Genomic DNA, 22,755 nt, shown 5'->3' on the forward strand with positions numbered 1-22,755 from the left:
TGCTTTAACATGCAACCGAACTATTGAAAGGAAATCAATATGACCCCAACCCAGACTACTCCAGCAAAAGCCCTCATTAATTGGAACAAAGAAGAGACCTAGCTGGCAGGAAGATGCATAGGAAGTTTCCAACAAGTGCTGGCACCGTGGGCTCCGCTCTAGACCGTTAGTACCAGTTGCCAGGCTCTGCTTGTGCTCACTTCTCGCCTCCCTCCCCAGCACACATGTAATCCGAAACCTCACATCTCCAGAACGACCAACAACAAAAAAAATAGAGTCAGGCAGAGACAGCAGCTGGCTGTCAGCAGCAGAGTGGAGAGGAGCCAAGCGAGGAAAGAACCCCAAGCCAGAGAGGGGCAGGATGGGGGGAGAGAGCCGTGAAGTTTAAGAAGACAGAAAAACAACCACCGGAGGTGGAGGACAGTCCTGCGGCGCTGTTGGGGTAAGGCTGGGTTGTTGCCTGGGTTCATTTCCAGCACAGCATCTCAATAGCAGGAGGATTCAGTTAGTCAGCAGTAGCTCACGCTTTTGTAGCTGTTTGCATGGCAAATTGTGCTCAGCCATTGAACAGGGTTTGCTAGCCGGAATTTGGTTGCAAAGGACACTTGGGGGGGGGGGGGGGGGAGGTGGTGAGAGTCAAAAGCTTTGAGGAGTCAGGAAAGCTGTGCTACAACAACAGAGTTTAACGAAAGCAGCTACTGCTCATTCTTATCACATGCATCAGGTTTGAAGCAGAAGGGAGTAACTTTTAGCTAATTAGTGACCATTTAAGGGCTGTATCTTGTGCTCACTTCTTCACTGGAGTTACATGGGGTGCATGTCAGTGCAGAACTTGGCCCTACCCCTGAGCAGGATCTGCCACAGGGCATTCTTTACAGAGGTGTTTTCATGTGTGAGTACTTCGTTTAGAAACTAGCAGCTTTGGTGACTCCTTGCTCAGGGGGAACTACCGACTTTGGCAAGCGTATGTCAAACCACAGCAAGCTCCAGCCAGGGAATTTTACCTAAAAGAGCTCCCAGCTGGTGCTGAGTTTTATCCCCTAAACCCTGAAGCAAGCAGAATGCCCAGAAAACAAAACCCATTCAGAGAAACCAGCTTACTGTGCAAATTAATATAAACGTTGTGCCCAGTGGAAATAAAGGGGAAGCTTTTACCCAGCTTCCAAATGGAGATCAGCAATGGTAACAGGAGCAGATTCTGGTCTGCTGTCCAAAACAGCACCAGAAACCCACAGCTCTGGCAGAGAACACCACGTCTCTCAGCCCATGTCCTACTGAACATGAGGCTGTGGGATCTGAGCACATTTTGATCAACACGGGAGGGAAATGAAATAGAGGAGAAAGAGCCCCAAGTGCATAAGAATAACCTCGAGCCAGCCTTGCTTCTAGCTACCAAAGTTCTCTCCCACCCCTTTCCTTCACTCACCATTTCTCACTGCCAAAGATGTAACCCCATGAGCCCCTCTGTTTTCTCCATCTGAAGCCAATTATTTCTCAATGCTGTTTGGAAGATTTCGTAACCCTTTGCATTGAGCTGACAAATGGTGTGTTCTCCAGAGGAAGCTCAAAGTTCAGCTGTTTACAAACAAGCAGAGAGAGAGAGAGAGACAGTTCTCCCCACATGTAGCGCAGATAGAGGAATGTGAAGGATCAAGTACTTTCAGCCTCTCCTTCCATTTCCCATTGGAGCCTGCTTATTTGGAAAGGGTGGTGCATCATACCACTCGCCTGTCACGCAAAGAAAACTGCAGAACTGCTTGTGTAATAGTACTGTAATTACTGGGCCCTCCTCATCTCCTAACTAGTTTGAATTCCAGAGACTCATTAGCGGTTCCTTGAAGGGTCTGTGGTTTACATTTGTTTTTAAACATTACAGTTCAGATGGCTTCCAAACAGAAAGAACAAAACAAAAAAAAAGAAAGAAAGAAAAGAAAAACAAGGAAAAAAGTGGGAGAGAGAAAAACAAGGAGAAAAATAGGAGAGAGAAAAAAACAGGCCAAATTTTCCTTGCAGTGAAAATCCTAAAGGGTTATGACTAGGGGCTTATCCAGCAGCGGAGGAGGAAAAATAAGCAATACGAAACATGTGTCTGGAAGTAGAAAGGCAGAGACATGGTTTACGTTACAGCTGTCACGTAGCACAGAGGCCTCTTAGCCTGTATCAAACATGACAGATCTATAGAAAGTCCTTTGCTGGAGGCCAAATGTACAGTGGGTTAGTGCACTAGCCATTCACCTTACAAACAGAGACTTAAATCCAAGCAAGTGGGAGAAAAACAAAAAAAAGTGATAAAACAATGGATTTTAGTCCACAACACAACCCACCACAACTGAGAGTCTGCTCAGGACAGTCCCAGGACTGGAATAGCCAGGGGAGCTGGTAGTCAAAATTGAGGTATCTTGGCAGAGTTGCCAGAGAAGTGCAGTGCCTGCCCATGCCCTTACTTGATACAAACTAATGCAGTCATTCCTCCCACACCATCCATTTCATAAGCTTCACACTTCACCCATCATTTAAATTGCTTCTTTCAAGGGATCAGAATTAGGTGCTTCAACTTCCTGGATTTTCCAGATCCCTACAGCTAGGATGGATTCATTCAGTTTCTGAGTTCTGGACAGCGCTGTGCAAATAAGGACCCAGGTGTAATGGAAAGCAGCTAGAGAATGTGTTCCCGATATTGTGATGAGGCATCTGGCACTGAGAAATACGAGGCTATTGGCAGAAAACCTGTATTTCCTGAAGTGGCTATTTACTGGGCTTTCATAGACCTGGACACAGACACTCAAACATGGTACATCTCATTCTGTCAGCTGTCCTTGAAAACAGCTGTTCTAATTACTCAGTCTACTACAGAGCCAAGACCCAAGCAGCAGTAACTACAGAACATCAGAGACCCCACTTGTTAGTTGCAGATTTATTTTTAATACAGCTTGTCCTTTCAGTAGGCAAGTCACAATCCCTGTGCCTCAGTTTCTCCCACCTGTAAAACAGGAGTAATAATAATGACCTATCAAGGCGCTTCATTCATTTACGATTCTCAGATGAGATGTGCTAGGGAAGGGTAGAGGATTCTTAAGAGTTTTATCGAAGTTCCCAACTCAGTGGTCTCGATTATCAATTTCAGACTCTTGATTGATATTTCAGGGGGTTCAGTGCCTTCCCATGAACTTGTCACACATTAGTTAAATATGAGGTGATTAGGGCAGGACTGGGGCATCTTTACTGCTGCTGGGAAACCTAGCTCCAATAAGTGGACAAACTAGACTGCAGGCTCTCTTGACTATTTGGGTACCCAATCAATTCTATTTTATAATCTGAAGGGGAGGGCTTCAGATTTTTCAACCTTGGCTGATAAGGTCAAAGCTTTTCTCCCATGAAATTGAACCACAATTTACCAGCTTGTGTGCATGTGGGCAAAGGCTGAATTCTCTAGAGCTGGGAACTATTTTCTCCTGCCAGTGAATGAACTATTGGCCTCACTGGTTCTGACCTCTCCTGTTATGGACACAAGACTTGTTTGTGGGCTGTCGTGAAGATCATGCGGTTGGTCAACTACATCCAGGCCAGCAAAAACTGCAGTAACAATGTAATATCGCTGGTGGATTTTCCCTATTTCTATAATCCCTTTAATCTCAAAGCATTTTGCAAATTTAAACTAATATATAAACCATATACAGGGATTATTTCATCTACTGCCAAAATGCACTTACTATTTAACAATGCACGGCAACATGACAATAGTTTAGGAACAGAAGTGGAAAAGATCTTATCCATTTGAAACCAGAACAATAATTCAGTACAGTACAAAGGAGCTACCACACTTAGAATTAATCCATGACACCACAGCTGAACACCTACTCTTGAGAAAGTGATCACAACTAGTCAGAACCTTTGTTTTAAGACTCAATGGGAAGGCAGCACCTTCAGCAGTACAGTACCCCTTTTTCACCATGCTGGGGTGGACTTGGAAGATTCCCTGCCAAGCAACCAACACTACCTTCCTACAGCTCCTAAGCATTCCAGGGGTGTTTCCCATTCCAGTATTGGGCCAAACTCACCCTGCTTATCTTGTGTGACTTGATGGGAATAGATCATAGCACACAATGTTTGTGTTAATAGCTGCAGACAAGAAATCTGAGAAAACATCTTAAAGAAAACATTACAATGGAGTCAGAGATGAGTGTGTGACAACAGACAAATTCCTTGCTTGGGATCATCAGGTAGTCCCCACTTTCTGAAAGTGCCCCTCTTGTTGAGTTATGAGGTCTCAAATGGCTGCCACTATGGGATGGGAGGTGAAGAGGATGCCGGTCTTCAGGCAGAATCAAAGATCAACATGACTAGGAAGTGCTGCATTAGAACTACATGTGCTAACAACAGCCTTCAACAACAGACTCCCCAAAGCTTCATCTCAGACTTCGGAAAGCAGCAACAGCAAAAGCCTAGAAGGGTTTGCTTGCAAGAGGACATTGAAGTCAATCATTGAAGTCAATCACATTTCCTGACTTCTAGTCCTGTGCCCTAACCACAAGATCATCATCTCTCTCGCTCTTTTCCCCTCTGTGCAAACATACATTACTGAAATGGCACCAGCATTATGACTAACCCATGGCTTAGTCCTCAACAATAAGTTTAGCCTCACCTGCCCTCCTACCCTCCAACACACCTACTTCTCCACGCAGAGGATGAAAGCACAGAAGGGTGTAACTTGTTAAAGGGAAGGGTGTTTAAACTGTATAATTTATTATTCATGGAGACTGGACCAGTTTAAGCCAGATACCAGAATCTGGGCCCTATGGATCGTCGACCATATTATGCAGCCTTCGCTCTTGGTTAAGGTCCAGTCAACTTACAATGGACATCAAAGATGTGACACACTCAGCTGGTTCTCAGTCCCAAAAGGCTCTAGCCCAGGGTGGCCAGCACATCCCTCGGCCCACGCCGCTTCCCGCAGCCCCCATTGGCCTGGAGCGGTGAACCGCGGCCAGTGGGAGGCGCAATCAGCCGAACCTGCGGACGCGGCAGGTAAACAAACTGGCCCGGCCCGCCAGGGGCTTTCCCTGAAGAAGCGGTGGCCCAATTTTGAGAAGCACTGCTCTAGCCAAAATGTTCAACCTGAGGTTCCTAAATAAATGTTCTTATTCTCAGAAATGCCGAGCAGTCAGAATTACCAATCAAATCAATAAGAACTGCAGATGCTCATCAGCTGAAAGTCAGGCCACTTATTTAGGTACCATACGGCTTTAGTCTATTAAAGCTAGGTGGAAAGATTTGGCCTCCAGGGCATTTATGGCAATTTGCACAGCTTTACCCAGCTGGCCTTGCAGGATGAATCTGCATTAAAAAGAAATAAGATAGTACTTTCTAGGCATCACCTTAACCTTAATCAGTAACAACCTGCGAGAGCCCGGAACACAGGCAGTGCCTTGCTGGTTTAAACTAACCTAACCCGTGCGGGTGAGCTACATGCACTGCAAACCAAATGGACATCTTTCTGCACTATTACTGTGCTTGTTCTCTTTCCAAGCAAGACTAATGCCTTGAGCTCATGGCAGGCTCTGCCTCCCTTCTAAAACAATATGGGGATCTAAAGATTTGATTTACTCAGTTCACTTCCCTGCAGTGTGAATAGGAGATCTGAAGATTTAATCCCATTGGCTACAATGTAGGGTTTTGTTGCTTTAAAGAGGAATTTCTCAGAAATGAACGGTCAGAAAAGAAGATGGTTGGAACCATAACTTTCAGGCTGCCATGGCAGGCTAGAGGGAATGCTCCAAGATGCCTGCCACAAAGCAGTTCAGGGTGGTGTTTGCTTTGATTTTTGTTTAAGTTTCTCTTTTCCTCCTCTCTCCCCCTCCGTTCCCCACCTTTTCTCATTTCTTCTTTGCGGCCTTTAGTTACAGCTGTGTGAATGCCAAGTCATAATAATAAGGTTTACTCTGTGTTGCAAAGGCAGGAAATGTGTGGACATTCTGATTTTCTCCTGTAATGAGCTCCAAAGTCTTGCCGCGGTTGCCAGAAGAGTACTGGCTCCTGCTCTCATGTTCCTGTTCCCAGTGAACATACTACTGAGGGAGGTCAGCCGCAAAGAGAGACACCCAGTTGGAGAAACTGTGACATGAAGAGGTTGATTTGCCCAAGGTGAAACAGTCCATTGGTGGCAGTGCTTACTATAGAATCCAGGAACTCGATTTCCAGTTGCCTTCTGTAACCCCCAACAACATTCTATCCTTGGAAAGTAAACTGCCAGTTAAAGTGGGGGCTTCAAGCCGTCTGGGGGACTGCATCTCCAGTATCACACAGAGATCACCAGCGGCCAAACTGGTTTCTTCTTATCATCTGAAATGCTGTAAAGTAATGGAGTGAGAATAACATCAGCTACTTTCCCTTGTAAACAAGAACAGAGTAGAGGAACTGTATCTTGCAGAGAGATGTCCGTTTTAATAATCATCATTCGCTCTGATCTTCTGTACCACCTTTCACCTGTTACTGTAGGTCTTCTGCAGCTTCTTTGAAAAACAAGCGTACTAAATGAATTAATCATTATAACTCCTTTGTGATGTCAGTAAGTATCATTGCCCTCGCTTTATAGATAAGGAAGTGGAGGCACAGAGAAGTTAGGTGATTTGTTCAAGGTCACAAAGTGAATTGGTGGCAGAGCTAGGAATAGAACCCAGTCCTTCCCATGTGCTAATCTTTAGGGAAAAATCCTGGCCCCACTGAAGCCCATGGGAGTTTTACCACTGGTTTCGGTGGGAGTAAGATCAAGTCCAAGGTTAGTTCTGAGCAATGTATATAATTGGTAGAATGGAAGACGACAGACACAGTTTTTTGTGGGGGATGGGGAGCAGAGGCAGGGAGGAGAATAAGTGGAAGAGTGATCTACACTAGGGTCTAAAGTCAAACAGATCTCCGTGGCATTTGTTCTCCCTTCCTCCCCTTTCCCCCCTCTACCCCCCATATACACAATGCGTGGAAGTGTAAATCCCCTAGTCAGATTAGATGTCACTACATTACTACAAATGTGTGGTCAAACAGATCTATATTTATCTTACCGGGTACAAAAGTCACAGTCAGCTGTATAAACTTAAAGCATTCATGTCTCCTAAATAGGTGTGGATCAGTCAAAATTCACAATATCACCATACACCATCAGCCCTAGAAACCAGAAATGAGACATGAGTATTACACAAAAGTGCTATGATAATGGAAGCACTCACAAGGTGGCTTGCTGCTGCTGGAGCTCCAAGAAACCTTAAAAGGGAGCGTGTGTTGCGTTACACAGGGGAAGACAATTTTGTATACAGAATGCAGCATCGTGGGCGTGATTTGGGACACACATTCTCAGGTTAGCAAGTGAAAGTCAGCTTATTTTCTGGGAGAACATGAGCTTGGATAGTTGAAAAGCAACAACTAATTTTTCCCTTTGTGGAAATCAGCCAGCTTTAATGTCATCCCATACATAGCAGGCTGAGAGGGAACACCATATTTTTGTCCTTGCCCAACTGTGCAAAATCCTGTGGCTTTTTAAAAGCGGTGAAGCAGAGCCCAGATGGAGAGTATACCCACAAACTGATCTGATACAAAGCCAGAGTGTCAGCTAGCTCCAGATTTGAATAAAAGCAATGTCAGGATATGCAGATAGTTAAAATCCCTCCTCCTTAGCTACTGGGAGCAAGGGCTGAGACCGGATAAACGTGTTTTACTTGTGATCCCAAATTAGCTCCCTAAAGAAGGCTGTTTGTTTCCCTAGTGTTGTTAATATTGACAGTAAAAAGCTTCATGCGCACTCTCTCTTTCTTTCTTTGGCTTTTCTCCAGTGTAACACAACGTGAACAGTGCTGGCCAGGATGTCTTCTGAAGGCTTTCTGAAGGAAATACAGACCATTGGTGAGAAGTTCCTGCTTAAGCTCCAGAAGCTGCCCAAGGCTGAACCCGTGGAGATAGTGTCATTTTGTATTATCCTCTTCTTTATCGGTAAGTACGTGGAAGAGTGCTAGGATCCTATGTGCTCGTTGTTGCCTGAACCTCTCAGATCTCGTAGGCTGGCAGGCTGTGCTGAGGATTTTGCTGAAAGCAGGTGTGTTCTGCAGCTGTTCTAAAGAATGTGATTCTCTAGCTTGTTTTCTCCCACAAATCCATTCTGATGGAAGTGAATTTGAGCACTCAGGATAGGACCAGACCGATGGCCCTGAAGAATTCATTCCTGTTTATGTACAGAACATATAGCATGGGGGAGTAGCAGAGCAAGCTTCCCCCATACCATCGCCCCTGAACATTGATCTGGAGGGAAGCACGCTTGCTCTCGCTGTGAGTAAATCCCAGAGTCACGTCATGTGTAAATGTTTTGAGGAGTAGAAGGAGAGCGTTTGTGAAGAATGGTATTAGGGTATCTTGCCACCAGACAAGACACTCAAGTCTGGGATTGCCCCCATTACTGCTGCTTCCTAGAAACTGGCACACTTTAGTGGACACATTTCTTTTCCTGGTGTGAACAGAAAGAGTGCCTCCCCCTTGAAGAGGTTAGTTCATGGAGTCACCCTGTCATGGAGTAACTGGTGTTGGAGAAGGGGGAATAAACAGCTGTCTGGTCAAATGGAGAAAGTTTTTTTAAACAGTGGAAAAGTAGGAAGAGGAAAGGCAGGAACTCTTGAGTGAAAGGAAAAGGGGGGAGTTTGCTCGCAGTTTGAATGCCAGGGGGAAGGGCGGTGTCCACCACAAAGGGATCCCTCCCTCAGCTGGAATTTGGAAGCAGGTATATCTGTTTCTCATAGGCCTTGGCTACACCGGCAATTCACAGCGCTGCACTTGCTGTGCTCAGGGGTGTGAAAAAACACACACACACCCCGAGCGCAGCGAATGCAGCGCTGTAAAGCGCCAGTGTAATCAGCGCTGCACGCTCGCTCACAGCGCTGCAAGCTATTCCCCTCGGAGAGGTGGAGCTCTTGCAGCGCTGCGAGAGAGCTCTCGCAGCGCTGGCGGCACGACTACACTCGCGCTTCACAGCACTGCCGCGAGTGTAGCCAAGGCCATAGACACAACTGGTTTCCCCACTGGGTCTGGTTACCTGGCAGCCTGTCAATGGATTACACTTAAAGGAACAAACACAATGGGTGTTATGTAACTCTTAACGCATCACCCTTATCTCTTCCAGAGAAAGGTATTAATCCCATCCCCATCTTGACCATCATCCCTAACAGGATCCTGGCAGTTCAGCTCTTTGTTTTTAAAGGGAACCCTATAGTTGACACTATATATAGTTTGGACAGATAGTGGCTGGGTGGTGATGGTGGCCCATGAAATACAGGGGGTCAGACTAGATGATCTGAGAGTCCCTTCTAGCCTTAAATTCTGTGACGAACAAAAATATAAGCGCCTACTACTTTACCAGTTTGGAAGAAAAAAACCCCCAAAGTTCTGAATACCTGTTATCATTATGTTCCATTCTGATGCTTATGCTCAAATAAATTTGTTAGTCTCTAAGGTGCCACAAGTACTCTTGTTCTTTTTGTTGGCATTAAAGTCACTTTTCTTAAGAGATGGGATGAGAACACTGACTTCACAGACAAATCCCAGCTCTGGTAACTGTTCCCTGCATACCTTAAGATTCCCCCTGTAATTTCATCTGAATGGACACTGTTCTTCACTTTCTACCCTTTAAAGCCACACAGCACTACACAGCTGATGCATTTCACTCCAGAGGAGGCTGTCCTAAGAGGGGTGGAGGGATTCCCATTAGGCCTGATGCCCCAGGCCTTATGAGCATATAACTTCCAAGAATGGCAATGGGAATTTTTCATGTGCAATTACTGCATCACGGGACCCACAGTCTGGAAAGTATTTTAAGATCCTTTGGAATTAAATGTGCTGTATAATGTAATTATAAATGTTATTCTATAGCTTTAAGGTTATTTGCTCACATACTGATAAGCCAACATTGTTGGAGATAGTACGTTATGGCAAAAAAAACACCTGCCCAGAAATAAATCCAACATTTACAGCAGAGCTTCCAGGAAATTGTGCCTCTTCAAGGCACTGCAAAGTTGGTCTGTTTTTATTCTTGTAAGATCTTGTCAGAAGCCAATACTCTTCATTTCTCTCTTCAGTTACTGTGCTGTCACTGATGATCCTAGCCTGCAGCTGTTGCTGCTATCGCTGCTGCTGCAATGGAAGCCCTGATCAGAGAGGCAGGAAGATCCAGATCCAGCCAACTGCTCATGTGTGAAATGCATCAGGAGAAGACAGTGAAAGAGGACATAGGAGCCACTGTGGCTGAATGGCCTGGGAATGACCCTCTCTACACTAACCCTCTGAACGGGCTGGTGGGAGTGAATGAGAATACGCTGCAGAGGTAGGGTACGTCTTCACTACCCGCCGTATCGGCGGGTAGCAATCGATTTATCTGGGATCGATATATTGCGTCGCGTTAAGACGCGATATATCGATCCCCGAACGTGCTCACCGTTGACGGGGGAGCCGCGGCCATCGATCCCGCGCAGTCTCGACCCCAGGTAATTCGATCCAAGATACTTCGACTTCAGCTACGCTATTCGCATAGCTGAAGTTGCGTATCTTGGATCGATCCCCCCCAGTGTAGACCAGCCCGTAGGGTGACCAGATGTCCTGTTTTTAAAGGGACAGTCCAGTTTTTTGGGGACTTTTTCTTATATAGGCGCCTGTTACCCCCAACCCCGATTTTTCACAGTTGCTATCTGCTAACCCTATGCAGAGGAGGAAAGTGGATCATAAGATGGACTAGGTTGTTCTGCAATGATCACTGCCTGGGTCTGTGATGTGGCCACATATGTAACAGTATTCTGACATCCTTGTCTCCTTGCCATAGAAAGAAACAAAAACAGACTTTTCCCAAAGCGAACATTGCAGCTGGGCTGGCAGAAAATTCCAACAGGCTCTCTCTTTGTGAGCAAAGAGCAGCAAACCACAAAGAGCACATGCAGACTGCCCCGGGGTTAGGAAGGTCCCCTGCTCTCTTGATAAATGACCTAATCCAGTGAGGTGGTGCTGGGCACTAGCAATTTCTACTGTCATCACTGGAGATATCCATTACCAGCACCCGTCAGGATCAAGCCCAAAGCAAGTATGGCTTTTCCTTCCCTGTTCTACTTTCTTTAAAACCATGAGTAATAGAGTACGTGAAATTTAACAGAGCCATCCACTCAGAGCACAGCATGACATGAACTTTCAGCTGGCACATGAGCTCAGAGACTGGAAGTACAGTTGGCATCAAATGCTCCCTGCTTTTATTTTCTCAGTGTTACAAAGACAAGAAAACTGCTAAAGAGGAAAATAATTAGACTATGTGCAATATCCATCATACACTGAAGGATGAAGGCAAGAGGGGAAAACCCTAACACAAATTGTTTTGTTTGCTTGCCCTGCCAGTAATCATTTTTTAAAAAAAGGTTTTTATTTAGATCCTTCGCTTCCATGAAAAAGTGTTGCTTTTTCTGCATATTGCAGGGTGAGTGTTCAGTACAGGGCATGGGGCACTGAAGCAGATGTACAAATCCCCATTATTATTCATGGGAGTAGCATGCCTCGCTCCCTGCACTAAAGAAGGCCGGTGTGTAGTTTATATTAACGGCAGCACATGTTTAAGGTATATTTATTCACACATGTATTTCAGAGAAAGAATATACAGTGAGGGCAGTGTTAATTCAGGATATATATGCAGCAGCTGAGAGATGGCATCATGACAAGTGGTGGAGCAAACTGGAGCCAAACAAACTGTACCGCTAAAGTTAACAAGTGCAAATAAATACCTTTTCAACACTGCAGCCACTGTGTAAATTTGGTTTATAGTCCAGGGAACTTAAGGAAGTTACGTGTGTACAAAGTCTGCAGCATTGGGCCCGACATTTGTAATTAAGGGTAGGAAAGGAGAAGAAAAACTACTCCCCTTTCTCAGTAATCCGTTAGTTAAAAGGGGTTTAATTTTTAAAACTGAAAGCAATTATGCCACAATATGAACTGATCACCTTTAAGAGAAATTAAAACAAGCCCATTTGGAGTTAAGAGAGTGTAAACAAATCTTCTACTCGCATTTTTACTACTATGATTGAAACAGCCAAATGGACTACATACATATCTACAGTGCCAGAGTTCAGCTAAGGTGGGCTGAGTTACAAAGCTTTGAATATGGTGCTTTTTTAACACTTGCTGACACTTCTGTAAAAAGGGGCAATGAAAAGAGGAAAAATATTTAAAAGAATCCCTTACCTAAATTACTAAGAGCACCCTAGATTATTAACAATATCCTTGGTGTGTGTATGTGTGTATACACACACACACAAATACACACACACAAAATCAACTAGTTTACTTTTCACCACTTGTGTTGTTTAGCTTTTTGTTCTTCACTCAATTAGATTTGTCCATTTTGCATCTGAATTCATTCTCATACTTTGGAACAATTCTGGAAGCTGCCAACAATGCAGAGGAATGTTTAGATTAAGAAAAAACAATACTGCAGCATTTCAATTGTGCAAAAATAAAATGCATTTTAATAGATAATAGGGACAGTTTGTTTTTTAAGAGAATTAAAAATGTTGGACCTAACTTGACAGGGGCCATTAAAAGTTAAATAATAATAATGCTCCACTGCTATAAGCTAGCCACACACAAAGAATAAAAGTTATATTTAGACTGAAGTGCCCAGCCTTTCCATTTGGCTGTCACAATGCACATGGTAGAAGCAAAACTTTGCATCTCCTAACAAAGGAATTGGGACAACTAAGCCCTAGTGTAGTATCAGTTTAATATAATAAACTTTCGTAGATCTGGTGCACCCTCCCACAGAAGATCTCCAAGTGTTTTACAGACATTAGAGAGACAAAGCGGGTGAGGCAATATTTTTTACTGGACCAACTTTTGTTGGTGAAAGAGACAAGCTTTCGAGATTCACAGAGCTCTTCTTCAGGTCTGGAAAAGGTAACCAGAATGTTACAACTAAATACAAGGTGGGACAGATTGTTAAGCATAAGGGGTTAACACTGAAGGTGTTGTGAAGGTTTCCTTGGAGGACCAGGGCTGATAAGTCAGATATGGAGTGAACACTCTGCGAAAAGTATTTGCCCACAAGTAACAGGGTATTTTTATCCAATAGAAGATATTACCTCACCCACTTTGTCTCTCTCATATCCTGGGACCAACATGGCTACAACAACATTCCAGACATCAGGGAAGTAACCCTCACACTAGGTACATCTATGGTTATCCCTGAGGCACAGAGATGTTAATTGACTGCCCAACGGGAAACTTGATACATCCTCACTTATAAGGATGAGCTTTTTGTTTCTCAATTAACTAGAAACCTAGACCTACATAACTGTGACCAATGAAACCGCACTTACTTCTTCCCTACCCCCAGCCAGGCAGTGGCTGTTCTGGAAATGAATAGGATCCTAGCATGAAGCGTTTCACCATCATGGAGCTGCCTGTGCTAATGCAGTCATGGTGGCTGTCACAAGGAGGACACTGCAGTGAGGAAAAACTCACCTGGAGTGACAGTGGGTACTTGGGAACTGCTTTAAGCAAGCCCATATTTACCAGCCCTTATCTACACAGGCACAGCAACAAGGCTTAAAATACTGACCAAGAGCAGCAAGAGGAAGGCCCCTGCCTTATCTCCACCACAATATGTTCCCGAATTAGCATCAACCGGGAATAAAAAAAAGGGAGGGATAGAAAGAGCAACAGGGAATTTAAACACTCGCTGAAGACAGCCTGAAACCAAGATCATATTTCAGACCAGGGGAATGGTGTCCTACCAGCAGGTGGTATGGACACCCCACCCTCACGAGAAGACAGCTACTATGGGCTCAGTTCTGCAAAGCGCTGAGGTGCTACTTGCTCTTTCAAGCATGTGAGCAGTCCCCTCAAAGTTAGTGGGATTACTCACATGCTTGGAATTCAGCAGATGCTTAAGTACATGGCGAGATGGGGTCTAAGTCCCAGTGCACAAAGAATTTCAGGCGATGCCACAAATACTAGTTCAACTCACTGAATTTCTAGTTTATGATTGGCTAATAAACACTGGACCAGTTCCACCTGCACACCACACACACATATTTCTAGTCTCTTGGCTTAAAATAATCTACAGATAAAATGGATGGGAGCCACAGGCAGATTTACCCTGCGCGGTGTTGGATCTGGGGCGCCTCCTTGCTCAGATAGGAGGAGGGGAATTTTTTTAAGTCCAGCAAGCACAGGCAGAGAATAACTCTCTTCAAATGCAGAAGCTTTTGTAAACGTGCAACAGCTGGAGTTAGCATGGAAGCAGGAAGTGCAAGATGCACGCAACGATTGCCTTAGTCTTCCATGACGCAGCTGTCATAGTTTTCTTGTTACGCAATTTTCATTTTGGTAAAGTGGAGTGTGGTCACATAGATCTTACATAAAAGCTTCTACTCGGCAGGATTAACCTTCCCGCTTTAGAGTGCTAAACTGACCTCAGTTAATGCTACTTTTGATCAGACTGTAGGATCTGACGGTGAGCAACAAGTTCACCTCCCCTTCTCCCCCATGCCCCTGGAGCCCTCTACTTGTGTAATCTTCCTGTTCCACTTTAAGAAAGCAACAAAGAGTCTATTTGATTATAGCTATCCCACAGTGCAATTGCTCTGTAAGGGACAACTCTGCCTGCACTGTTACAAATTGATGAAGATACTGATTGGAAGTGTGGCCTTGTTTAACACACTTCTAAAAAGAGAGGAGTAAGGCCTGGTCTACCCTTAAAGATTAGACTGACTAGGTCATGCAGGGCTGTGAAGGGGAAACACACCTTCTGTTCACGTAGGAAGCATCCCCATACTATGGCGCTACAGTGGCACAGTGCTGTAGCTGTGCATTGTAGACATGCCCTGTGTTTCTAAACTGAGCTTGGGATACCGACTTCTGTACATAAATCAGAGATTAGAGCCGAATCCCCTCCACCAAGAGTGAGGTTGTGAGCTACCACCTGACCCAGCAGCTACAAGAACTAGCAGGTCCTCTCAAGTATCAGTAAGGCTTTTTTGTTGGAATGGAGGCCTGCAGCAAGATGCAGGCAGGGAAAGGAGGAAAGAAAAGATGTTTGATTCAATCAGTGTCATGTGGAGACCATAAAGCAAAAGATCAGTGGGATGAATTATAGAGAGGAAGGGTTGCTACCTGTCGCATTGTTTCCTAGGACAGTCTCACATTATACAGGTAAGACTTGCACGACATTGAAATGTTCAAAAATATCCTTTGGAATAGCATCGAGTCAGGACATTGCATCATGATGGGATGACAAACATGGTCAAATTCAGACCTGGTGCATGCATATGCAACTTGACTTCACACCATGTCTGAACCTGATCCAATCAATTTGGTCCATGGCCAGGACAAACTTTTAAAGGCAGCAACTCTAGGTCTCTACCAAAGTGATGAATGTTTTACTCCTTTGGGGAAAAGGTTCATATTGCCAACATACCCCCCCCTCAGGCTCTCTCACTGGCTGGTGCTTGATCAAATAGATCAAGGAGTAACAGCATTGATCAGGGGCCACAACTTTTAATCACAAGTCACACTGCAATCAAGGGCTGGATACATGATACCTACCATTTCCCTCCACTACCTTTCCAGCAGGACTACTCCAATCGAAACACACACAGACACAAATAAGGCTTGGGAGTGCTGAATCATGGGCAAACCACGGCTCTGAACTGTACAATCAGACAAGCCACAGATAAGCCTCACCACCCTTCCAGAAAGTCTGCTGGGGAGACACAAAACACTGCCACTGTTGTTAATAATTTACTAAAGTACAAACAGGCAATTCCCACAGAGAGTCCGCCCTTCCCATGCACACTGAAGAGGGACCTCTCAGCAGGCCGGGATTTTCTGCAGGACGTGCAGAGAAGGCACCAGTGGCAGAAGGCACATACGCTACATCCACAGCAGTTTCAGGTAATAGTGGAACCATCCACAACTACTTCGTTTCAAGGCTGACTACATTCAGAGGAAAGATGGCAGCTTTGGGGTATCCAGTCAGACTGTATTTCTTCCCTCGGGCTTGGAGGAGACCTATTTTGAGGCTATCGATGCTGTCACTATTTTAGAGGGCAAGGAGACTGTCCCAGAGGGTCTGCATGCAGCTTTCTCAGGGCTGAACTATCCAGACAGGCCCTTTGTCACTACATGTCTAACTGCAGAGTTATAAAGGACCCTGTTAAAATGATCTGCTGTGATTCCAAAAACCAAAGCATTATCCAAATACTTTGGCTGCTGGGGCAGAAGTAACAAACAACAACTGGAGTGTGTTTCTGAGATTCTAGCGGGCACCGCTTTGTGAGGGTGAAATTAACTTCACACTGTCTAATCCTTTTCCTTTCATGCAGTATTAAGGGCAGAAATGCCAGGGGAGGAGGCTAGTACAGGTATAAGTAGACTGAAATAATTTAGTGAGGTGTTGTCTCCCTCTCCCCTACTCTTTGTATTAGGTCAGGATAGCAGTCGCTCTGACGGAAGGAGGAATAATCCATCCATCCTTTCATTTCTTACTGAGGTATATAAAGCAGGGAAGCATTAAAGCTTCTTGCAAAGAGATGTCTGATGTTATTTAAATGGTGTAACAGCACGGCTGTGAGCAAGGCAACGGGCAAGATGACATTGAATGAGCAAGCGTGTAGAGCCTAGTGAGACTCCAGATTAAATTATGTCAATAAAATAAAAATATTTTAGTTGCAGTTTAACACCATTAGTGAGAAAATGTGCGTGTGCACACATGCATGTGTTACTGTTAAAGAAATGGTAAGGTTTGGGTCAAAAATGGGAGGAAAAGCTAAAACTAACACTCTGTGCATAACACCTGCAGAAGGAGAAACGTTTGCATGGAGGTAGCTGGGCTGTTCTAATTGCTTATCTTTTTGTATTAAACGATAAGAAGGATTAATCCTTCATTTGATAATGTGCCTGCAGAACAGATTGCTTTTGCTATAGGGGTACAAGAGCATATGTCCATGTCTGGTGTACTCCCATGACTTAAGAGCCTAACTTTTTATTTTAAAAGGGCCACATCCTCAACTGGTGTAAACCTGAGGCTCTCAACTGACTTCAGTGGCGCTATCCTGATTTACCCCTGCTGAGGATCTCGTTCAAAATGTCTTCTGCTCTGACAGACTTGCTATGGTCATTGATTTTTATTATATTCCTTTTACATCCAGACTATACAATCCTTATACTGACGATTCTGACAAAGCCATGACGGTAGCTGCACCAGCAAACACTGCTAAAATATTGGTAAAATAAAACCCCACTGCTGGAATAATTAATCCCGGAACAGAATTTTAAGGGCAGAATCTTCTCTGGCACAGACCACTAGACAGTTCTTTGGTGTTCTAGATTCGGTTTATGTTCATGGGATTGGTTTCTCTAAAGAGTGACTGCACCTTTTGAAAGAACAATGCCAGTAAGTGTGTAAAGGGTATGTGCGTGCATATATCGATTGAGGCAGTAGAGAAGGTAGACAAGTATCAGACACTCATCTGGTTTCCCCACTCTAATTCCAGCAGGTGCGGGCCAGCATGTCGTCCTCAACACAAACGGCTTCCCCAGTTCTGGAAAACTTGAAGAGTTGCATTCTGACAGATGATTGGGCTCTTGCAGGACTAGTGGTGATTGGGTCATTCTGCACAGTCTTCATTGCCCTCCTCTTGTTCGCTGCCATCTTTGGCTGGTGCTCCGCTCCAAAGCGTAAATCAAGTTGCATATAAACCACAAGGACAAGAGTGGGGCATTTCAAGAATACCACAACCAGGCAAGAATTGGCCCATCCACAAACTGTTTGATCAGGTCAAAGGGAAGCTTCATCTTTTATCCTTCTTGTGTGGTTAATTCTTCACACACAGACTTGAGGCACTCGCAATCTGACAGCCCGCATATAAGACTGCGCCTGCAAGGGAGGCCCTCATGCTGTTGTGTACTCAATTACAAATCTCGACACACAATGCAATCTCAATTCAGGACCATGTGACCAGCCAAACCTTATAGTCAAGATATTTGCTTGCTTGAACTTTTCCCTGACAAGGAAAATTACTGGGTTACTGCCATTCTGAAGCTGGAAGAGACCCTCAAGTAACCCCACCACATTCAGATGAGGAAGGAAATAGCCCCCAGATCAAAAGCTCATCTCGACCCTTCTATGTGAAAAGCTTTTTCGTTAAAAGAACCTGATGCAACGTTCTTCTGCTCTGGTTACATAACAACCTAAAATAACATGCGTGCAAGACAATCCAAGTGTCTCTCTCTCTCCTCCTTTTGTTGTAATTTAGGACCTCACAAGGTCAGGGTTTTTGTTGTTTTGGTTTCTGGAGGTTGGTTTGTTTTTTATGAAAGTGGGTAGAAAAACCTATTAGTTTAAAATAAAAAAAAACTGGATAGCAGAAAAATGTGATGTTTCTTTGAACAGTCTCTTAATAAGGGTTTCTAGCTAGTAGGAAGTTACAACATGCAGCAGACAAACCCAAGGAGGGGTCCTGCAGTGACACCTGCAGTAAAGATCACCCTGGGATGAGATGTAGCATGAGAAATTTCAGGGGGTAGTGGGGATTGGTGAAATTAGGGAAGGGAAGATTTTGAAGGGGTTGGGGGGGAAAAAAGTGAGATTTATAATTGGAAGCTACTTTCAGCCTTAAATATAGAGTGGTCAGCATCCCCCTCCCCCCTTAACAACAGTGCAGCAAGAAAAGGGTGATTTTACTTTTAAATGCCCCCATGGAACTGGAGAAACACTATTCCTTTTTCCAATAGTCTCAGCTAAAGAAAATCTATTTTTTCCAGGTAAAGTATTATTACATGGGTCTGCCACATACAAAGTTCCCTAGCACATACCGATTGCTTTACTGCTGCAGTGGAACAGGGAGAGTCATCACTGTAAATAACAGCCAGGCTCCCGTCACTCTAGGGTGGGAGATGTAAGTCAAGATGACGGAGCAATTACATGAACCTTAACTAACCCAAGTTCTGGTACTAACACTTACCCTAGAAAGTCCTGCTATAACTACTGATGGCTTGTGCAAAATTAGTTTGGCAGTCTCAGCTGAGTTCCCAGTGCACAAGTGTCATTGCAAACCAGCTGTGACAAAACCCTTGCTAGTAATCTCAGTAGAGAGCTCACGGAGTAATCAGAGACGGAAGCTAAGATATCGTCACCCCATAGCTATTAAAAAGGACTTCTCATTTCAACTGGCAACAGAAGCAACACAGAGGCAGCCAGCTGGCTACTCTAGGTACGACCTAAAGGCATGCAACAGCAGCTGAAGATTGACTTAGCTGCATAAACTGAGCAAAATATTAGAGCGTGGTGCCTCACAGCAGACACCTAGTGGAGTCACCTTAACTGCAACCAATCAAGCATTGTTTCAAGGGCATGCCAATTATTCTGACATTTGGGCCAGACCTCAGGGCAACTGGTAAAAATCCTTCATAATAACCTGTTCAACAGGTCTTGTTCTCTGTCAAAACATGACTGAGGGCAACGCCCTCACCAGGACTCCAGCAATGAGAAAATAAATATTCCCGTTTCCACCACTGAATCCTGACAAAACCACTCTGGATGCAGAGCCACATAATGAAAATGGACGCAAGGCTATATGTGGGAAATGAATATCCTCCCTCCCAGTTTGTAAACATACACTGCTCTCTTATTGGGAAAATTAAGGTCTTGCTGTCTCAAACTAGTGGCACATAGTAATTTGTTACAATTACAGCCTTCTCGGATTTACAGTACACTATTTGTAACATGTATAGTGGTTACAAGTCTGCATTTAGGTTCCCCAACTTGGGCGTGTGCGTGGTATGGGCTTGATCCTGAAAGGTGCTGAGCACCCTAAACTCCTGTTGGGGACAACAGGAATTAGGGACACTTAGCATCTTGCAGCATGGAGCTCTTTTGAGTCAGAGGCAAACATTAAAGCGAATTGCTTCTACACCAAGATGCTGGGCTTTAGATCAGGCCTTTCTTTACAGCAGAGATGATGTGGCAAAGACAAAGTCAAAAATAGACAACTGGAATGTCCAGTGTGAGTCAGAAAATAGGAAAAGCTGCGCAAAGAAACACTGCTCATTCCCTTTGGTTTCTTTAGCAGAAAAATGCTGATGCTGCATGACAATTCCATGTGGTCGCATGGGAGGATGTCATGGTCATACAGTAGCCCCTTCCCATAACCAGATAATCAATATACAATGCTGGGTGCCAGTTTCACACTCTGAGGAGTTGGTGGCAATGGGCACCCCATTGACAGGAGATGGAGAAAGATGAGATGCTCAGAACAGAGGAGAGATTATACCGCATGTGGTTACATAAGCCATTGAACCAGCCAGTCTCAGAGGCAGACACACTCAGATACAGGGTAGGTGGCCCAAATCATCAGTAGAAATAGCCAACACCTTGTGCAATCTAACACAAGGGCCCCTGGTTTCTGCAATGCAGAACCTGGTGCAGAATTCTGCAGCAAACTAGGAATTCTGGGGTAGTTTCATGTACACTTAAAAGTAGAGAGTGTTTTAAATATGAAAATACAACTTTTGGCTATTTATTTTAATATTAAAGTCAGTTTATTTTATGCTTCTCTCTGATTTTCAACTTGCTGCTGATTTCTGCATTGGCAGCAAACAACTGCCTTGTAGAAGTTGTCATAGGGGAAGTTGGAGGTTTTAACAGGAGACAGTTAGTTATTTATTTTGGTGCCTGGGAAAGCAGGTGGGCAGATAATGGGGTTTGTGAACATAACATAAGAAGAGCCATTGGTTTGACCCAGTGTGGCCAATCTAGCCCAGTACCCTGTCTTCCAGGAGTAACAATGAATTAAAATGAAAGCAGGCAGTTCACACCTCTTAGAACTACTATTTCTGACAGTCTTCCCATAGACAGTACTGCATCTGTTACATTCAGTTCACATTTTCCACCAAAACTTTGAGGTCTAGAAATTTAAGTTTTTCCACAGCATCATAGTTCCAGAATACACTGGCAATAATGGTGCCAAAGAGGGGAAGAGTAGATTAATTCACCCACCCCTCCCGCTATCAACGCATACAAGAGAGACACTTACCCCAGCTCTTCACAGAAGTTCACTATAGCATCAAACGCCGTCAGCACAGCTTTATCAGACTCTTTCAAGGTGCCTCTTTTCTCCTGGGAATAATAAAAGACAATGCTTAAAGCCACCTTCAATGTAGCTATGGATGGATGCAGCACCTCTGCTGACAGCCAAATCCGACCATCTTTCCAGATCATAACTGCAACCAGATCTATGCTCCACTTCCCCACCCCATGGTAGTACCGCAGCCAAGAGTGACCACCACCTCCTCTGCCATGCCTTCAGACCCTTTGACAACGCTGCAGCCAGGTCCCGCCATCTCTTCCCCAGCACTTCTGCCTCTTCCACTCTAAGCTGCAGCCAGATCCAAGCACAATGCCTCTAACCCCAGTCCTACTAGCAGCAATGTGGCCAGAACTGGGAAAACTCTATTCTGCCTTGGGACACTCTGAGGTAACTGCAAACAAGGGGCTGACTAGACCAGTGGTTCTCAACCAGGGGTACGTGTAACCCTGGGGGTATGCACAGATACTCCAGGGAGTACATCAGCTCCTCTAGATATTGACCTAGTTTTACAACAGGCTACATAAAAAGCACTAGCGAAGTCATACAAACTAAAATTTCATGCAGACGACAACCTGTTTATACTGCTCTATACCAAAAGGCCGAGAAGCGAATACACTGAAACATAAGTACAATATTTATATTCCAATTGATTTATTTTATAATTGTATGGTAAAAATGAGAAAGTGAGCAATTTTTCAGTGCTGTGACACTTTTGTATTTTTATGTCTGATTTTGGAAGCAAGTAGTTTTTAAGTGAGGTGAAACTTGGGGGTATGCAAGACAAATCAGACTCCTGAAAGGGGTACAATAGTCTGGAAAGGTTGAGAGCCATTGAATTAGACCGTGATGGGGTGTATCTGGCCTTCTCTATCTCTTGCTGCAGTGGTTGAAGCACTGATACCCCTCTGCTCTAGGAAAACCAACTCAGCCCAGGCTATAAACAAGAGTTAGTCCTCCAGAGGCCCAGAAAGGCCAGGAGGAGACCCTGTCCAATCAGGAGCCAGCAGGCCAGTTAAGAAGGCTTGTCTGCTTCCTCTCCAAGGGAGTACTGGGGGGAGACTTGGACAGAGAAGGAACTCTTCAGTGCAAACCCTGAAACAGGCTAGGGCCTTGGCTTCAAGCACTACAATCAAGCACTTGTCTGTTTAAAGGCACAGACAGCCAAATTCGGAGTTTAACTGTGTAAAGATGAGTGCTGAGCTTGCAGCATAGACTGCCCTGCTCCAAACAGGCTGCCACAATTTGTGAACTGAGGCAGGGACCACCCATAGTACCATTCATTGAACAGAAAGTGGTGCTAGCCAGGCCTGTGACATAGACAAAGAGCAAAACCTAGCGTTAGTAGTGCTGTAGGAAGCTCTTCTGCAGATCCTACCTGGAGTTTAGAGAGCTCCTTCTTGATCAGGAAGGACACTTGCTCCCGGTCATTCCTAGAGTAATAGAGACGGCAGCAGGACAGCTTCCCATCTCTCCCAGCCCTTCCAGACTCCTGGTAATATCCAGCCATCGACTTCGCAATATTCCAATGGGCAACAAATCTGCATGGGATAAGAGAATGGTAAGCATCAAGTTGAATTCTTTTCTCCCGTCATTGTAAACACAGAGATGT

General features: G+C 44.6%; 2 protein-coding genes across 14 annotated transcripts in view; one reads left to right on the forward strand and one right to left on the reverse strand.

Moving 5' to 3' along the window:
• Nucleotides 1–22,755, reverse strand: part of RECQL5 (RecQ like helicase 5) — a 56,617-nt gene that overhangs the window by 21,661 nt on the left and 12,201 nt on the right. For 7 of the 9 annotated variants that reach the window (XM_054047931.1, XM_054047929.1, XM_054047932.1 and 4 more), the window contains 2 exons: nucleotides 22,522–22,684; nucleotides 21,093–21,175 (listed from right to left, as the gene is read on the reverse strand). In XM_054047931.1, the coding sequence (XP_053903906.1) occupies nucleotides 21,093–21,175; nucleotides 22,522–22,684 (246 nt within the window). Of the gene's footprint in view, nucleotides 1–6,289; nucleotides 6,348–7,055; nucleotides 7,159–21,092; nucleotides 21,176–22,521; nucleotides 22,685–22,755 lie in introns of those variants that run through there. The other 2 variants (XR_008446971.1, XR_008446972.1) reach the window with 2 other exon arrangements.
• Nucleotides 128–18,434, forward strand: SMIM5 (small integral membrane protein 5). 5 transcript variants are annotated; one of them, XR_008446973.1, is made up of 5 exons: nucleotides 128–442; nucleotides 7,821–7,977; nucleotides 10,107–10,351; nucleotides 15,628–15,951; nucleotides 17,553–18,434. XR_008446973.1 is itself a non-coding variant. In XM_054047940.1 (3 exons), exons 2-3 carry the CDS (start codon nucleotides 7,851–7,853, stop codon nucleotides 10,223–10,225), a joined length of 246 nt encoding a protein of 81 aa, XP_053903915.1. In that variant the 5' UTR covers nucleotides 128–442; nucleotides 7,821–7,850; the 3' UTR covers nucleotides 10,226–11,798. The 5 variants fall into 5 exon arrangements, 1 of the variants encoding a protein (XP_053903915.1); XR_008446975.1 differs by having other exon boundaries at nucleotides 17,556–18,434; XR_008446974.1 differs by lacking the exon at nucleotides 15,628–15,951.

The sequence above is a fragment of the Malaclemys terrapin genome, chromosome 13 (assembly GCF_027887155.1).
Source record: "Malaclemys terrapin pileata isolate rMalTer1 chromosome 13, rMalTer1.hap1, whole genome shotgun sequence".
NCBI lineage: Eukaryota > Metazoa > Chordata > Testudines > Emydidae > Malaclemys > Malaclemys terrapin.

Coding starts and splice junctions, on each gene's coding strand:
- SMIM5 (XM_054047940.1), top strand. CDS start 7,851: ATGTCTTCTGAAGGCTTTCTGAAGGAAATACAGACCATTGGTGAGAAG. Junction 7,978..10,106: donor TATTATCCTCTTCTTTATCG/GTAAGTACGTGG, acceptor TTCTCTCTTCAG/TTACTGTGCTGTCACTGATG.